This window comes from Ambystoma mexicanum, chromosome 9 (assembly GCF_040938575.1).
Source record: "Ambystoma mexicanum isolate Mex_15411 chromosome 9, UKY_AmexF1_1, whole genome shotgun sequence".
In the NCBI taxonomy this organism is placed as follows: Eukaryota; Metazoa; Chordata; class Amphibia; order Caudata; family Ambystomatidae; genus Ambystoma; species Ambystoma mexicanum.
This window is the reverse complement of record NC_090931.1, coordinates 872,143,713-872,163,027: the sequence shown is the minus strand read 5'-3', so window position 1 is coordinate 872,163,027 and position 19,315 is coordinate 872,143,713. Positions and strand designations below refer to the sequence as shown.

The 19,315-nt window shown below is 41.1% G+C and overlaps 1 protein-coding gene across 25 annotated transcripts in view; it reads left to right on the top strand.

Moving 5' to 3' along the window:
* Window positions 1–19,315, top strand: part of LRRFIP1 (LRR binding FLII interacting protein 1) — an 813,895-nt gene that overhangs the window by 393,970 nt on the left and 400,610 nt on the right. For 14 of the 25 annotated variants that reach the window (XM_069615974.1, XM_069615976.1, XM_069615973.1 and 11 more), the window contains one exon: window positions 17,171–17,188. The exons of the other annotated variants lie outside the window; for them this stretch is intronic. In XM_069615974.1, coding sequence (XP_069472075.1) covers window positions 17,171–17,188 — 18 coding nt within the window. The remainder of the gene's footprint in view (window positions 1–17,170; window positions 17,189–19,315) is intronic. 25 annotated transcript variants of the gene reach the window in all.

Below are 19,315 nucleotides of genomic sequence, written 5' to 3'. Positions count from 1 at the left end.
AACTGCCATCAACACTGGGGATGGATGGATGGAGTGAGGTGGATGGATGGATGGATGGATGGATGGATGGATGGATGGATGGATGGACTTGAAGAGGGGAGCCTGGAGACACTGGGTCTGGGGAGGTACTGTGAACAGTGGTAACCGTGCAGAAGATCCCTTTGAAGTGTACATGGTGTTTGGCAACTTGAGTGTTTCCACCCTCCCAGCCCCCCTGGGAGCGCATGGTCATAGGTGTGAACTGCCATTGATACTGCAGGTGGATGGTTGGGCATGAGGCAAGCTCAAAAGGCCGGAACACTGCTGACGGAACAGAGGTCTTGAAGAGGGGAGTCTGGAGGATCCCTTTCAGTTTTGCATGGTGTTTGGGACATTGACCAATCCCACCCATCCACTACTGGAGGGGGATGGATGGGGACAAGGCGAGCGCAAAAGGGCTCCAACCATTCTTTCGTAACCCCCATAGACGATTGAGCGTGCTCTTGACTCATTGAAAAATTCAAACAACTATTCGCATATGCTCATTTGTATTTTATTTAATTTGGTGATGTTGATGGGTGGCACAAACAAACTACAAATTGTATTCTTGTGGTTGCAGCACAGTGTGTGAAAATCCCCTGTACTGTCCACTGTCACTGGGGAAATTGGCGCGAATGGCTCGGAAGACACAGGCGAGTATTACTTGTCGAACGCGGAATCCTAGCCTCCCATAAGGCCACCTTGTACACGAACAGTAGGCCACCAACCTGTACCACCTGTGAAAGAGAAACATAAACATTTTAATTCAATAAACCAGATAAGTGTACCACCTTTTTTTCTTTTTTTTTTAAACACTTGTTGTTTGTGGTATAACAAAGAAAATAATAAACACCAACAAACATCAAACTGTAACTGGCACACCTCGGTGGAATCTGCGCTGTATCGATCATCTTCTTAGTGTTTGGTCCCTTCCATTTCCCCATCATCCCCCCCTTTTTCTTTTCTTTTGTCCATGTCCTTACAGGACCCTCCCGGCTTGCTCACTGCCTTTGACGCCCCACCTCACTGAGTCCTCTTCCACCTAACCGCCAGCCTTTCAATCTTCCTCCTCCGGCCTGCTAGGGTCCGTTGTGCCAATGCTCTTCTGTGCTTTCGAACAGATAAGTATACCACTTTAGACTAAAATGTATCCTAAATTCTATGGCATAGTTGCCCTTATGAAAGTAACTTTCTGGAAACATTTGCTTGGGCTTTGAAGTATAGACAGATTACAGATGTGAGCACCCATTCAAGCCAGAACGATTTGGGCCATAGAGAAATATTGTTTTTTGAGTTGAAAGTGAAAGACAAATAAGCGATGAACACTCGGATTTGCAATAAGCGAGAGAAATGTATTCAATTTACATACTATATTCGTCAGTGATCGGTCGAAGTTACGACAATGTAGGAGAACAACATCAAATGTTAGTCGTCTCAGTGGTCAAACTTACATCACATTTAGAGTATACTTACTCATTACTTGGATTGCGAGGGCGAAATGTTGCGCAATGTTCATGCATAAGCACCATCATAATCCTCAACACGGACCTTGTGAGGCAGGCTGCCTTGAAGTCATATATACAAAAGGTCAATGCCTACATTTTTTGTTATTGGGGGGCTTGCGTTATAGTAAGGCAGAGATACAATTAAGGAAAAGCAATGAAACACAAGCTACCCCTGTCTCTTGTGAATTTTCACACTTTGTGTTAACCACTTATTGACCTCTAAATGGTGGTATCATTCTAAGAACACCATAGATCACCCAGACTCAGGATTTCAAGTGTTTTCGTCACATAAACAATTAAATATTTATTTTAACTATGAGAGGTCTCTTCATTTTAGAAATTCATATACAAACAAAATAGATAAACATTACAGTGCAAATTGTAAAAATTATACATTACAAGGGTTTTCTATAGAACTTCATTTCTTTTTGCGTTTCATTTAGTCATACTTTTCAAAAGTGTCAAAAGACGCACAAAAAAGCTCAATTACCCCTCTTTTTGTCCACCTTGGAATTAGATCAGGGACAAGGAAAAAAGAATGTCGATAGATTATCTAATTCATCTATCTAAAATTCACATCGAACAGAACAGAACATTTCTTCTAAAGAGTAAACAAAGTGAAAACACATTTTTAATCAATACATTTTTCACACATGGATATAAGGTGGGTGCTTTCCACAAGGCACCTCACGCATTTAAAAATAATTCATAAATAGAAAAACAAGTACTAAGAAGTCCAGCAAAAAACACATTTTCTACTAATGGTGTCTAAAGTTAGTATAGTGACAGTTGTAACAGATCACCTTAACAAACTGTATTCAAAATATTGATTGTTGTTTTGCCATTAGGGGGAGCATACTCTGAATGTCCAGCATAGGAAGTGCTAGTGCTGTAAAAAAGACGCATTGATTTGAATGTCTACGGGATGTCTACATATGTTTCGGCACACAGATTACATCAACACCATCCCTGGTGTTCTGCTGTTTTAGTTGTGGCCCTCTTCAGGACAGTATATTCTTTTTCGGGTTGACAACAAAGTTCAAACAAACAGGTCCCCTGTTTTTTCAGTGTTTCAAGTGCTTTGTATTCACTTATGGTTGGACTAAAGATTAGTTTCTTTAATGAAGAGAATAGGAAGTCACTTCCTTGTCGTGGGTTGCGTTACGCAACAGTCTGTTTGTATTCTGCTTTTACAGTTGGCCAACATCTTAAGGAAGCAGTCGTGTGATTGTCGTGGATTTTTCAACATTTGTTTCTTTTCAGGTCGCTTTGCAAACCTTCTGTTATTTGGGCTGTTTATTGATAGAGGTGGCGCCGGAAAAATGGGCTTCACAATCAACAATTATGCGCGGTATTCCAAATAGATGCCACTTGGTCCTTGCGGTTTTTGCATAGGTCTCGCCCACCAGCTTGTGGAATGTAGATGCGAGCGTTGCTCACAGCGCGGCGGCTCTTTGCTTTTCACGCGTGGAAGTTAGTTCATCTTCCGCGGTGCCGGGAACTGTTATGGTAACCTTCCTTCAACAAAAAATTGGGACTCTCCTCCTTTTACGCCCATACTTTTCAAAAGGGCTTATTAGCCTAAGTATAGTCAATGCAGTTTGGTCGTTTTTTAGGAACCAAAATGTCATAGGGATGTTGTGTCGACGCGTTTCGGCCTATTACCATGGAATAAACCCCATCCTAGGGAAGATTTTTCTAGAGGCCTTCCTCAGGACAGATGTTGTTATTGGTTTCTTGTAGTTCATAGATCTTATAACCCTTAGTTCTTCCTAAACACAGATCATAAAAGAAACACACAAAGCTTGAGTCAGTGAGGTGATCAGTCTTGCTAAGAGACTAATGTGTCAAAAAAAAGTGGGCCAGGACTACTGACCTTATTTTAGTAGGATCCGGTGCAGGGACATCGAAAAAAGCTTGCTATTATTGGAGCCATACATTATTGGTCTGTTGAGGAAACTTACAGAGAGTCTGTTGTGAGTGAAACTAAATCTCTAATTATTGTGATAATGTCAATCATCTCAAAGGAGTTCAATGTACATACCTTTAGTGCCAACCATTGCTCAAAGGTATATGGATGGAGTGCGCACATTTATATAGTCTTCTGTGCGAAACCTACAGAAGGAGACACAATGGGAGGGGTCCTGTGTATTCGTGGTAGTAAGATTGCAAATGTCATGATGTAATATTTACATCTAGGGCGGAGCGTGGCAAGTGATAGTCATATATTATGTCAATATCATATACAGCAGGCAAACGCGTCCCGTGGGCTGCCCGACAACATTATTACTTTGTCAACATTTAAAAGGGAAGTGGTACCCTTAAACATTAGAAGGGAACCAAGACTCCTGATTCTTATTAGAACCAGGGGACACCTTGATGTCCAAGGTGGCTTCCCATGCCACAGTATATTTTGAAAAGTTCAGGCTATTTCCCTTGCTGTCTGGTGGTTGCCGATACTTGGGGTAACAAGACCCTTTCCCTCGCAAGGTGACGGGTATAGATGCAGATCTTACCTCGTCGCAAGACCGTCTGGATAGTCTCTGAGAGCCTCTGATGCCAAACGTGCAGATGCTGTGGATGAACAAACGCACGTCTGTTACTTCCGCGTCTAAATACTAAAGCCGCTCGAGGGTGGAAGTAGAAAGAGGACACAATGAATGTGTGTACAATGATACGAGTTGAAACCACTCTGCATCGTGGAGCCGAATATTCATAAAAATGTGCTTGTTACATGGTTAGATATCCGAAAAAAATATCAAACAGGATCTTAATTATTTTAAAAAAATATATTATTATTAGCAAACGTATTGCTTGATTCAGAGACCAATTGTTTTAATAAAAAAACGGGGGGTAAATTCTATGAAATTCGCTTTAAAAATAAAGGAGCGCAAAAATCTGCGAACCTGATTTAGAAAATGTACATGTCATGTACTCGTATGTTGACCTATACGGAGTATAGTGTTGGTGGAAAAGGAGAAAAGACTCTCCGACTCTCAAGTGTGATACCCAAGCCAAACACAGGGAGATGTATGTACATCTGTCGCTACTCTCTGTGGTCCATTGTGTATCTAATTAGAAACACTACACACAAGGGGCTGGTGCGTGATAATGCATACGCTATGCCTGATATTTCAGACAGCAGTTGAGAGAACTGTTTGTGTGTTTCCACTTATTATCCCTATTCAGTGAACTAGTATCATTCTTCTCATTTAGAGTCTTACATACATCAAATAACATCTCACTCCTGAGATAAACACCATTTTCACTATCTTCATTAAACACTGCTGAAAGGTCTCTTGCGTCTTACTTGTACATGAAATCTAAAGACCCACACAGAATGCAGTGATATTTCTATACATTCAATGACATTTTCCAAGAAAAACAACCTCTTTTTCATGCTGTCTTTGGAACAGACTATACAGAAACTTTTTGAATGGCCCCTGAATTGACAAAAGGCGCACAATGAATCATCTCTTACTGGTCCCTAATATGTTGTTGACGACCTTTTGATGTAATATGTGCATCAACAGTAAAATACAATGCGTATACTAGATTGCATACTCAAGGACAACAAAACTACTCCACCATGATGTGCCTTCATAATCTTATCGGAATACAAGACATAATGGGGGCTCAAAAAAATAGACTCCATTCAATGGCTGAATTCAGCCCGTTATTGACACTATCCAATTTCTGGATCCATTTCTGCTCTAATCGTTTTAATTCTAGATCTCTGTCCGCCACCTCTGATTTTTGCCTTTACAATCTGGGTCACGTACCATGTTAGCTCTGTATACTTATGCTTTTTTTGAAGATAATTGTCAACAAGAGGTTATCTGGGACACTGTTTTTTAAGCATGATCGTGTTCGCAAATACGTTGGCGAACAGGTATTTTAGTTTTTCCGATATACCACAAATTACATGGGCATCTGATGCCATAGATAGCCCACGCTGTTTTGCAATTGGAGAAATCATTTAATTTCCAATCTATGTGGTACAACTTTATGCTCTTTACGTTAGTTGTTAGATCGCATACTGAGCATTGTCCACATTTGTGGTGGCCTATTATAGGTGGTAGTGCCCATAATGTTGCTTGTTCAGATCTTTGTTTTTGTTCTTCCTTGTAAGTATGTACGGGCAGATTTTGATGGCTGAAAATCCAGAGTGGTGACCAAAGACCAATGTTTCAAAACACTCTTATTGCTGAGCTAATTGGGCTTTATGTAGTCATGCAAGTTATTCTTTCTTCCACCTTCTTTGTTTGTTTGGTGAGACACCTTTCCCTACTAATATTCCTTGCTCTTTTTCTGGCATTCGTTCTTTCAAATGGGTTGTTAATTCATGTGCAAGTTCATCAAACTGTTCAATATTGGAACAGTTCCTCCTTATTCTAAGGAACTGGCCAAAAGGCAGATTAAGTTTAAGTTGTATGTATTTTTGTCGATAGGTTTACGAAAAAGTGTTGTCTCTAACTTTTTGCCAGCTGTCTTCTTTATCATTAGATCCAAAAAGGAAGCTCTTGTGTATCTGCCGTCATGGTGAAATTAAGAAAACGGTCTTGGGTATTCAACCATTCTTTGAATTAATTGAGTGGTTCTCTTGTTCTGGTCCCTATGGTGAAAATGTCATCTATGTAGCGATTCCAATTTTTCATGTATCGTTGAAAAGGATTCTGGTTATTAAAGATAAAAGATGTTTCGAAAGTGTCCATGTACAAATTTGCATGTCGGGCGCGAAAGTCGCGCCCATACTTGTTCCATGTATTTGTCGGTGCATCTTAGTTTAACAAATGAAGACATTTTCTGTAAGGACCAGTCTAGTACATTCCAAGATAAAGGCTGACGGTACTCAGCCTTCTGGGTCCGGTCTTGGATCTAAATAATTTTTCAAAACTTTCAAGCTTTCAGTTTGTGGTATACTTGTGTACAACGCTTCGACATCAAAGCTTACCAAAATGTCTTGTTCTTCTATTTCAAGAGTATCAATGATATTAATCATTTCAGTACTATCTCTCACATAAGATTGCATTTTTACTACAAAAGGGCGCAGGAAAAAGTCTACATATTGAGACAGAGGCTCCAGGACCGAGCCGATTGCTGATACGATCGGGCTTCGACGTAGATGTTTATCATCTTTATGAATCTTAGGCAAGATGTACAATGCTTCCAGGGTGGGATGAGGTTTGTTGCGAAAGCCCTTTTCGTCTTCGTCTATCCACCCTTCTCTTGTCGCATGTAGTGTTAAGCTGTTAATGTCCTCTTGTGATCTCTGTGTAGGATTTGTTTCCAGTAATCCATAGTGGTTCGCATTGTTCAATAATTTCATTGCTTCCTTACGTTAGTCATCTCTACCCCACATGATAATACCCCCGCCTTTATCGGCTGGCTTTATCAGAAAATCCTGGGATGCATTAAGATGTGATATGGCACCTCGTTCACTTCTTGAGAGATTATCTCTAGTGTAGTTTTTGCTTTTCATGGCATTTTTTTACTTCATGGAGTACTTTGTTCTTGAAAGCATTAATTTCAGCGCTGATGGTCGCTGTAGGTGGAGTAAAAGATTAGGGTAGTTTTAGGCCCGTGGTACTAGCTATTTTGGCTCTACCATTGGCAGTTTCATCAGAGTTTGGAAACAATCTGCCCTTTTCATAGGTACAAAGCTTACGCCTTTAGATCGAACTTGTTTTTCAATCGGTGTTATGATGTGGTTGGTTAAGTTGAAAATCAGGGCTACCATATCTCTTTTTGTCGATCTCTCCACTGTCGTGTGTGGACTCCATATTTTGGAGGTGGTCTATTTCTTCTTGGCCTGCCTCTGCGCCCCCCTCATTGACGAAAATACCGTTGGGGTGGGGCGTTGCTGGGTCCTGAGGTGGATGGATCTTCATCTCCTCCTGCTTTTGACTCACTCCCGCTTGTGGTGTTTGACATATTAGAGAAAGTGACAAATTTCTTTCTTTGATTTTGCGGAAACGTTTGCGTGTAGGCTTTATTTTGATCTTGATAGTAGCTCTCTTTCAAGTACGGGTAGATATGTTCTTCAGAAGCAGCAGAGCACCGCCTGGGACGCCAGACAGAGCAACAGGGCCCAACAGGAGCCAGGACTGCCGCAAAGGACAGTTTATATTACAGAACCCCACTGAGGGCACACAGCAAACCTAATTGGCCTTGAGAACGACCGTAAGGTCGAAACAGGTGTCGGCTGACCTAAACTTGCTCGTCAAGTTCGAAATAGTGTTTTTCATAAACACATGTACTTATGGAAAGATCATAGAGAAAAAACACCAACAATAAACGAATTAATTCGTATTAACCAAAGTGTCAAAAATATTTATTTCACAAACTACAAGCAAGATAGCCGGGAGCAACAAACCTCTCTTTTTCTTCTTTATAAGTTTCCAAATTTTTCTGTCTAAATTGAATTGGGGGAATTTGTCCGTTTCTTCATTTATTTTTTCCAATAGGTGTTTAACATCTTTGTTCACTAGATCCTCTGGTAGTTTCTTTTCCAGTATGTCAAGTTCTTCACCTTGTTTTTTCGCCTCCTCTTCAGCTGTTTCTATCACCAAAATTATCCAGTCTCTACTGCAGCGATTACCTACCCTGCTGAAATTCAGTTTGAACTTGGGGTTGTCTATAAAAACCCTTGGGATGTTGCGGACTTGTAATCCATCTGGGATTACGCCTGCCTTCAGATATTCCAACATTAGTTTTCCATGAAGTTCAGTGCGAACTAGATTCTTCTTTTTTTATACTATTAGTTCAGCTTCATTTTCTCCAGTTTTTTCAATTGGTGCAACCGAGGCCTGAAGTCATGCAGCTCGGTAACGCATAGCGGTGGTGTCTTCTTCGGCTATGTAGGCCAAGCATCCAGAGTTATCTTGGCAGCAGCAGTTATCCACCTCGCTTGGCATGACCTTGTAGCATTTGCAGGTACACCAGGTGGAAACGTCTTCCATGCGACTAGGCTCAGGCTCATGCGCTGGTGATTCATCTTCCCAACTGTCGTCCGATTTCACCATTGTTGCCGCTTCTTTCTCTTTCCATTAGTTCCTCTTCGGAATTCTCAGGCTCGTATTGGTAGGGCTGTATTGTTGCCATTACACAACAAATACTTAAATAAAACAAAAGTACCCCAGTTGCGCTAGTGTAAGTACCTGTTCGTGGGGCTTGGTACTAGAAAGATAGCTGAACAGAGCAGTAATGAGTCATGGGCGATCGACACTAAATACAGTGAAATGATTGAAAAAGCAATGTTGCCTGCTCAGAAAGGGTTTATTTTTACTTGTTGTGGAAAGAAGCGTCCTGACATTTACTTGCAGACACGTCAATCGCTTGCGCACAGAGAACGTGGACATGAGATGTGCATTGGCGTTGTGAAAAGGGGCGTCTACTGATGTCAGCTTCGGGGTGGGTGGGTGATATGATTTAGTGCCACGAGGGCACTTGAACTTAGGGTGATGCGGCAACAGATGAGATTAGCACAAGATGGCCGTGCCCAACCCAGTGTTTTGGCATGTGTAAAAGTGAGGAAAACTAAGGTAAGATGCATAGGAAAAAATGTTAAGATCGATTACAGTATGCTTAAGAATACATGCACGAACGATCGGGACAGTACAATTTTTTGATTGCTTTACCGACTACCCTCCTATCAGTATCCAGAGTGCATCCCTTTCCTTCGTGAAACTGTCTGTCCTATGTGTACCTTTACAGGGTAGGTTGTATTTTGTAGCGTGCTCGAACTGTCTGTTGTAATAATAATAAAGTAGATATTTGTATACAACCTTGACTGGGCAGTCCCTTTTATCATTGGGTAATGATTGTATTTTCACTGTGTTGCAATTAACCACCGATCCACGAGCTTGCAGAGACAAGCATGCAGTTCTATCCAAGTTGCCAAATTTGGACAAGAAGGTTTATAATTAACTTGCGTTTCCAATATGTTTGTATCCCTTCTGATGTACTAGAGGTGTGGGGCTGATTGATGGTTTAGAAACAGATATTCATCCCTGCACCAGTGGTACCCTGGAAGTTGATTCTTGACAGGATGACGTTATATATAGTAATACTGGTTTTATATTGGTGTTTCATTTTGCAACTAATTTTATGTATTTCATGCATACACTTTTTTTTCTTATCTGATCAAATCGTGGTTTTGCCTTCTAAAGTTACTGCACTATAGAATGTATTTTAAAGGTTTTTAAATGTTATATCACATAATTGTCATTTCATGCTTATTCAGATTATACATTTGTATTCTGGTTTTGAATAAAATCTTTCAAACAAAAGAAATAATTGAATCAATTTAAATATAAACAAATTATGCATCTATGAAATGCCAATTTCTATAGTAACTACAATGAAGGAAGATCAATACTCTGGTTGCATCGCTTCCCTATATTCCATTTGCTTGAATAGACTTTTGTAAACACACACATCACCATCTATACATTTGGTTCACCAGAAGCTCCCATCCACTTTGGGCTAAAAATTGAATAAGGACTCTGGATAAAGCTTTCATTTGATAAAACAAAATTGAATCAGAATATCCCTACCTATCTCAGTATCTCTACTTCCCCCTTTGATGAAAATATATACCCGGTCCCAGTCAATAGACATGTCAGAATTTCAAACAAAGTTCTAGAAAACTCAATTGAAACAAGCTACTTAACATTCTTTGAGGAACTGCAGCTGTTTTGAAAGCCAAGTGATTTGACTTGATTGTTGTGTTGAAGCTGGAAGAGCTGACTTCTTGGGGAATTGAACCCCAGGACCTTTTGAATTGTGTTGAAACTGGAAGAGCTGACCTTTGTGGGAAGGGAACCCTGAGATTGTGTGAACTGTGTTGAACTCTTGGGGAACGGAACTCAGAGGCCCTTTTCTTTGAACCTGTTCTGGACTTGGGGGCGGGGAGGAGGGTAAACTGAAAATAAGAAGAAGCTCTGAACTTTATTTTTAACACTATTTCTTTTGCTGCTGACATCCCTACACATTGTATATATTTAGTTGTGGGGGAAAGTATAGGTTTTGGACACAGACATCTGAGTTGATCTTACTGACACAGACTATCCTTAGCTTTCTTTAGGTATGGAAATCCCACCTTAGCATAGAAGAACCCATCCTGACATTTAAAGGAATGGTTCGGTCAGAAAATATTATTGGCCAAAAAGATGGCCAATAATAAAACAAATATCTAAAATGTATATATTTTTTAAGTATCTATGGAAAGTTTCGAGCAAATGAAGCTCAAACTTTAAAATTGGAAGCACTAGGGGCATCTATTTTGTGATTTCAGGCAGCTGCCTTTGCAGCACTAAACAAGCAGCAAAAGCCCACTACTGGGAGCTTTTGCTTACTGCAGCCTGAGCACAGCTGAGGAGGCTGCCTTCACTTTCATTTTACGTTTTCTGTGCTTCCCAAGCCCAGGGAAGCACAGAAAACATAAAATGAAGACAAAAAGCCGAGGCGCACCAATTAAAAATATAACGTTGTATTTGTGATAGCCGTGATTGGAAAACCATGGCAATCACAAATACAACAAAGTTGTAATTCTGACAGCGGCGGCTTTTGCGTGGAGTCTCCTGGGCTCCCCCAACCCTGAGGGAGTCCAGGCGACTCTCAGCGAAAGCTGTTGCAGTCAGAATAACAACGTTTTTTTTGGATTTGTAAATACTTCAGCATTTACAAATACAAAAACATTGTATTTCTAAACACCGCGGCATTGAAACACAACCGTGTTGTGTTTCTGCTTACAGCAGCTTTTACTTTGGGGCTCTCAGGCTCCCCCCGGTGAGCCTGAGAGTCCCAAAGTGAAAGCTGCTGTAGGCAGAAACACTGCAGCATTTCTAAACACCCGCATTGTGTTTCTGCCTATAGCAGCTTTCACTTTGGGGCTCTAGCCCACTGCGGCATGGAAACACAACCGCGTTGTGTTTCTGCCTGCCTTGGCTTTCACTTTGGGTCTCCGGTGCTCCCCAGGGGAGGGCTCCAAGCTGAAGATACCGCAAACATAAATACAACGTTTTAAAAGCTGCGGTTTTATTTCTAGGTTTTCCGGGCTCCTCCAGCCCGGAAACGGAAAACGTAGAAAAAAACTACAGCTAGTACTTATTTAAAAGAAAAAAATAAAAAAGCACTTACCGAGATGCAGCTGCAGCTTTCCTGCCTATAGTCTCTGGTCCCTGTCCTCCGAGTCCGGCACCAATGAAGCAAAAGCCACCCAGTGGTACCTTTTGTTTACTATAGCTAGCTGGCTTTTGCTTCATTAGTGCCGCAAACGCAAGCACAAGCGGCATCCATTTCACAAAATGGATGCCCCCTAGTGCTTGCAATTTTAAAGTTTGAGCTTCATTTGCTCGAAACTTTCCATAGGGACTTTAAAAAATATATATTTTACATATTTGTTTTATTATTGGCCATCTTTTTGGCCAATAATATTTTCTGACGGAACCATTCCTTGAAGTAAACTAAAACATTTACTTAGAAAGTTGTATCTGTTGTGTCTTACTTCATGATGCCTTCGCAATTCCTGCATGTGAATAACTTACAGAATGAAAGCTTATGTTAGCTAAATTCCCTTCAGTGGTGTTTCTATAGCATTAATGTGAAAAAGTATACATTTTTCATTTTCAATGGGCACCTTAAATGTGGGAAAATGAATAGCGATTAATCACCCTTACCCTTTTTCTTGAGTGATTTAGCACTGGTAACAGGACTTCGGTTGGTCATGTAACCAGTAAATGACTTACATTTACGTGATTTTTCTAGGTATGCAAACAGTGAGAAATCCTTTTGTATCCCAGAATACTTATGTTTGTTCATTACACAGAGAAGGAAGCACGGGATCTTGCAGTGCACACTCCATAGGCCTTATTATAACAAATCTATAATTCCAGAAGCACATACTGTTTTAAAATAGTTATTAATTTCTCAGTATGTATAGTCAATTTACATACCCCCATCCTCCAAAGTACTTTCACTAATCAAAAGGGCTGGGATTTGAACTATTCCCCTTCAGAGTATCTCTCCCCTCAGGATTATTTCCCTTTAAGATTATACTTGCATTTGAGTTTCTTTTGACTGTCTCACAGACCTGTGTGCACGCTCTTAATGACTGGTTCAATGTTCCCCCTCTGGAACTGGTGGGCATCAGTCAGTTACTAATATTACACCTGTCAAGGGTACACAGAAAAATGGGGAGGTGAAGTCTATCCCTGTCCTTGCTCACTACTTTCCTGTCAGCTAAAATGTTGCACACATCATCAAGGGCAATATTTTTACTTTATTGTCATCTCCTTGGATCTGTGTGGCTTACAGTACTCAAAGCCTTGATTTTACTAATCAAGGAGTTTCTAAAACCAAAAAACAGCCACCAATACTGTTGGGGCTGCTTATCTTAAAATGATACTACTATGTCTGTGCTATGTCTACCACTTCCGTTCGTATCGAACACGGGATCTAGGTCATCTCTCCTGGATCTGTTGTCAACCGGTTTCAACGGTATGTCATTACTTCCCACTTTCTTCAGGACATATACTGATATTAGCTTTACTGGTTTCAATTCTAAATAACAGAACAGCAGAGCAGAAAAACAACAAAAATGGTGAATATTCTTGTCCTATGTGGCCACATTTATAGGTTGTGGATCCTTTTCCTCAGTTTTCTGTTGCCATTCTGGTCACATGCCCTAAAGGGGAAGAGAAAGAAATAGAAAAAGGGGGCGAGGGGCGTTTGTTTGTTTTGATCTAGTGTGTGTAATACTTATTCATTAATACCACATGTGGTTGCATATCAGGGAGGATTTCTCACCTGTCTTCTCTTTTGTACAGATGATCTTATGTGTGCTTTTCCCAAACGTGTGATTCAGGTATCTGTAAAACATCCATATATTTGTTTTGTATTTATTTTTTATAGGAATATCCCTTTTGTCTCACCACTGCTTAACTGGTGTGTACCTGTATCTTTCAGGATCTGTAATTTCCTATTCTCCGGTTCTTTTCATCTCCCTGCCTGTGTGCGTGGTTATGGATAAACCAGGCTGCTGCCTTCTCGCTGTGTTTCCCACGGACTAAAAACAAGGGAAAAACACATTGTTTCTATAATGTACTTGCCCGGGTTCTGCATATACTTCAAATGCCAGTTCTGTATTTATCCACTATTCTTACAGCCTGTGCCCAATCCCGCTATATTTAACTCATGCTGCTCTTACTTAGCGCTCAAGTTCCACAGGCGCGGCTCTGCTGTCTCTGGTACGGCCGCCATTTTGGAAAAGCTCCTATTTATATACACCGTGGTCACGTAATCGTAGGTGATTCCGTATTTTTATATCGCTACAAATCTAGGTCATTTGTTCTCTCAAGTAATGCCTCCAATTCCTGCTTCTAAAGGTTTGACTTATACTTCACGCTGTCATGTTTTTCTCCTTGTTTTACTGTGTTAGTGTCAGCTAGACTTATGAACAGATCCAGGAGTGGTGACTTCGATCGCGTGTTCGATACAAACGGAAGTGGTAGACACGGCACAGACATAGAAGCGTCTTTTTAAGATAAGCAGCCCCAACAAGATTGATGGCTGTTTTTTGGTTTTAGAAACTCCTTGATTAGTAAAATCAAGGCTTTGAGTACTGTAAGCCACATAGATCCAAGGAGATGACAATAAAGTAAAAATATCAACCTTGATGATGTGTGCAACATTTTAGCTGACAGGAAAGTAGTGAGCAAGGATAGGGTTAGACTTCACCTCCCCTTGTTTTGTGTACCCTTGACGGGTGTAATATTAGGTACCACCCAGGGCGAGCCCCTTCCCTGTAGAGAGGGCCAATTAGCGAATATAGGGACATTTAGGTAGACCTAGGTATTCAGACCATAGGATTTAAGTATTTTGAATAAAGTGTTCCTGTCTAAATGGTGTTAAAAAGCAGTCAGGCGAAGACCGGATAAGGAAGCCTCTGACTTCGAGTCTTTTGGGCATCAGTCAGTAACATTGTGTAGGTTCTCTCCACAACCTGGTCTCCCTCTTTCTGTATTTGGGCCTGTCTGCTGTCTCTTCTATTGAAGGTGGTCTAGGATATAACTTCCTGGTCCGCCTTTCTTACGGTACACTGCTAATAATCCAAAAATTCCTCCAAAGGAAAGCAATCTATTCCCTTCTCCTTTATCAATTCTCATTTCTCTCCTTTCCTTCCATCATCCACCCAGTAAGTGATAGAGAGTCCCATTTTGCACATTTCATAGATTAGAACCCCTTCCGCCCCCCCTTTAGAGGTAGGAATACCTTCTCTCATCTAAGTGTATGTGATTGGACAGTGTTCCAAAAGTGGCATCACACTAAACCATCCCATTTGGACTCATTTGGTATATTAATGAAGGGGGCAGTTTAATGGGAGAGACTTCTAAGTCCAGTTTCTCTCCCACTTGATGTGATGTCATCTTGGAGATTGACATTAAACAATTGTACATTTCTAAAACATCATATTCCTCATATGTGATCATGTTACTAAGCAGTTCATCAGATTGCTCCCAGCTCCCACTCCGGTGAGTCCATTGATAAACTCTCTCAGCACACTGTGTGTTTGATGTGTTAAAAATGTGGACTTTTAACGCTCTGATCTTTTACACAAAAATGTCATTCCCAGCATTTAATAACAGGCTCGCTGGCACGAATGGAGGGATATGTGACTCATTGGCATGCACTGTTTTTGTGCAAAAATATCCACATTCGCCTAATTTACATAATGAAATAAACATCAAGTATCAGGTGGCAAGGACATTAGTTATCCAATCCCGCCTCCATTAATGGTTCCAGCATCTGCTGATCCCTTGTGCCAAGCACCTAGTCACCAAAGGTGCAAAGTTTCCTTCTCCTTTCTGATGGGGGATTTCATTACTTGAGAGGGGGACCACTAAAGGACCCTTCCCAGAACCAATAATTTTTATTTTTAAGGAGCTTTAGCCTAAAATGAGAGACAGCTAGAAGTTGTAAATGATGAGCATTTGTTTTTATTGCAAAGCCTGGCTGAGAACCAATTCCAGGCCCAGTTATAATGTTTTATGGTGAGCTTCGAAGTCATTGGTCACTCTTTTTTCCTGGGACAGCATCCGCCTTATCATGTACCTTGTTCAGGGATATTGTACCTTTTGCCTTCTATGCCCAAAGCTGCTGCTTGATTCAGAAACGCAGCCTTTAAAATGTCCACAAAACAGGGCACATTATCACATATTTGCTATCTTCGATATCTTTGTAAGTTTCTTGATACAATGATGATTTTGAATCCTGTAAAGGGAAACCAATACAAGGCCCAATTCGGTTTTTCATTTTCCTATAAGCTGATGTGCTTTTCATACCAAGTTAGGACTGTTTTTTCATTAAACAAAAGATGGCTGGATTCTTCCACTCAACTGAAAAGATTTCTTTTTGTGTCTGTCTTTTACTTTGGTCATATGTTCTTGCTGTAGGTGGACTGTTAACATCGCACATTTCCTCGCACATGTCATTGTTCAAATGCTGCATGCAGGCTGCAGCTCACATGTTTGTTTATAAATGTAAAGTTTTGCTTTGCATCCTTTTCTTTCGCATAGATGTCCCTACAGGCTTACGCGGAATATAGCATGAGGTGGCACAGGTTTGGAGTCCATCAAGGGTTCTGTAACTCGATGTCCTGACTCAGCACACTGTGAACAGGATGGGTTTACTCTGAAGTGTAGAGTAGCTGGGAGTATTTGAGTGCCTGATGTAATAATGTCCATACGGAACATGTACCACCCCTAACTTAATAACTATGGTGAACCGAAGTGGACTGCTTTCACGGAAGGGCTTGCTCAGAAGTTTAAACAAGGAGTCTTTAGAAAGGAGATGAGATTGCGTTCCTGCAAGGACAGTGTTCACTCCGAATACGTTGTGCAAACCAGATGTGCACAAGCACCTGTAAGTAGTGGTCTGGAAGTTATGTAAATCGTTGTAGGAAACACAGATTATAAAATGGATCACCTGTAAGCTAATTCTGTAAACAATTTTTGAAAAGGCTGCAAAGTAGCTATTTGCAGGGGCCTGAAAGTCAGACTATGTGTTACGTTATTTGATATTTGTATAGCGCTTACTGCCATTAGTATTGCTTCAAAGCACTGCAGTGGATGAACGCTCTTCAGAACGCCGTAGTCTGTGCAAACATAAATAAAAGGAGTCATACAATGTGAGCGAACAGTAATTGACATGTGCATTTAAAATCATGTGGTGAATATTTCAAGGGCATAAGGAAAAACTGCTATGTCAGTGGCTATGTGGCAGGTGGACCAAATTTGCTGTGGGGCTCGGCTGTATTTTGTGAGATACAGCACAATAGGGGGCAAGGGTATTGTAAATAGTTTATCTATCCCTAGGCAGCAGGGGTCTACAGTGGAGGGATCTGCTATATTGTACATGCAGAACACATGCATCAATGGCTGCCATGCAGTCAACATGCAATTTACATGCACAGTTGTATGTCTGTCGATATGATGGAGTGTGCCACCTGAAGATTTCTGTTTAAGTAGTTGGTCATATTCACAACTCCCTCCTTTAGACAGTGAAGTTAGTACTTACTATGCTCTGGTCCTCTGCTTTTTGTGCTAATCTGTCTATCCTCTCTGCTGTCTCCTCCTTCTCTGCAGATCTATCAGGTGCAGAAGGTAAGTCTGACTTTGCTGCATGGAGCCCATTATTCCTTTCCTCCTCTTCGTCGTCCTTTCTACCTCTCCACTACGTTTCCATGTATCCCTGCCGTTCTCAGATGTTCTAAGGAAAGATGTATTCGATGAAACGGTAAACCATCTGGAAGGCTGAAATCATGAAGTGGGCAGTGTCATGGCTCTCTGTGTTAAGCACATCACTGTTTTCAAGTTTGGTTTTCAGGTTTTTCTCCCCGTGTTGTTGCAGTATGTTTCTGCCCGCAGTTTTTCCAAGTCTCCCCTGTTTTAGTATACCCGTTTTTCTTACCTAACCTGTCCTTTTACTTTGCACATGTTCCCCAACAATGTTCGTTTTTGCATCTTACGTTCACAGCATTTATTAACTCTGGCAAGGGGACACAAAGAGAGCAGAGTGCAGGTTATACGCTTTGCTTTCTCATCCTAGCCAATAGCCATCTAGGATGAGATCAGTGATTCACTGCCGTTATTTACCAAAAACTCCAGGCAAGCAGGTCTTTCTCCAAATATTACACCCGCTTTCTGGGCTGTGAACATGAATACATTTAAATGTACACCCTGCCCCGAACATAAACACTTGTGATTAAAACAAATAATGGCGACAACATTTTTTTTTTGTCTTTAGCCATTTGCTTCTTTTCCTCCGTCTCTTCCTCATTACCTTTTGTCTTTATCATTTATTATTTTCTCCTCCCTTTTATCTCTACAATTATTCATTCTATCTCCAATAATCCCTCCCATTCTTTTGTTTTTCTTTTCGGCTTTCATCCTCAGTTATTTGTTTCTAGTTTAGTATTTCACCTTGTTCCCCTCTATACATACTAATGTCCTCCCATCTCTGTTTCCCTGTCTAGTTCTCTCCTTTTATTCTCTTTTTCTTTCCTTCCATTTTCTTTTTCTGGTGTCTAGTGCGGGAGACGCTAGTTATCCTCAGCTCCCTGGCAATGCAGCCGTTTCACAGTTAATAGGTCTGCAATGTCTAGCCAAAAGCATTTTCTTTGAATGAGCAATTGATAAGCTTGCTCATAAACTCAATGAGGCTGATGTTAAACTAGGAGGCTACTGTTATAAGTAGGATTCCAGCATTTGAAGCCTAGGCGTTCTTCAAAAATTTATCAGTCTGGTGGATAGTTTTATAGTAGAAAGATGTTGCTGTTATGTCCAAAAACCTCATTTAGTATGCGGTTAGGTTTTGGCTCTAAATTCTGGTGATGTAGTCACATACTAAGCCTTAAAGTGCTCTGGGTGAGGAATGAGGACGGTGGTGCTAGTTGGTGCAACCAGGATTGGCTATGTTGACTTACAAAAGGCAAGGCAGTCCTGGTGGGTCACTTGATCTCAAAATCTCAGCCAGCTGTAGCAGCACCCAGGCATACTCCAACTATCAGGATACAGTTGATGGCCAGGTTCTCTTAGAGACCATCTCGGGCTAAGCAGTAAGCGAAGTAGGGAAAGGACAGTGTGGTTCCTGTTTCAAGCAATCTGTGATGGCAGTTCTGGAAGTGTCAACACCTCTGGTGGGTACGCTTCAGAAGATGCAAGCTCAGTGGCCATTCTGATCTCTAGGGAATGAGGACTGCAGGGCTGGACTAGAGACTATTTAGGCCCACTAATCCTAAAGAAGGGAGGCACCAGCTACAGGTATTGCCTGATGATGCAGATCTCCGTCTCAGCAGTGGATGTCTTGACCACAAGGGGGTTCAGTCCAATCTTGGATAGCCAGCTCTCTCAGCCGCAGCAACTGTGACCCCACCCTGGCTGGGATGTGTACTGGGGATGATTGAATCTTCCTACCAAAGTCTGCCAGTTCACCCAATAAGACCCTTCCAGGGTGTCTTGGAAAAGGCCTGTTACAGTTCAAGCCTATATGTGTCCCTTTTTGATTTTTGTCAGGAGGAAGGCTATAAAAGACAGAACAAAGCAAGGGCTTGACACTCAAGATTTAGTCGTTTGGGACCCGCATGGTGATAAAACGGCTATCTCGTGGTTTAAACATGGGGGCAGGGTAGTGCTCCCAAAAATGGTTAAGAGGTGCAACTGTCACCAACCTTCCAGTGTTGCAATGGAAAGTGTAACAAAAACACTAAAATGAAAATAATGTGGGTTGGG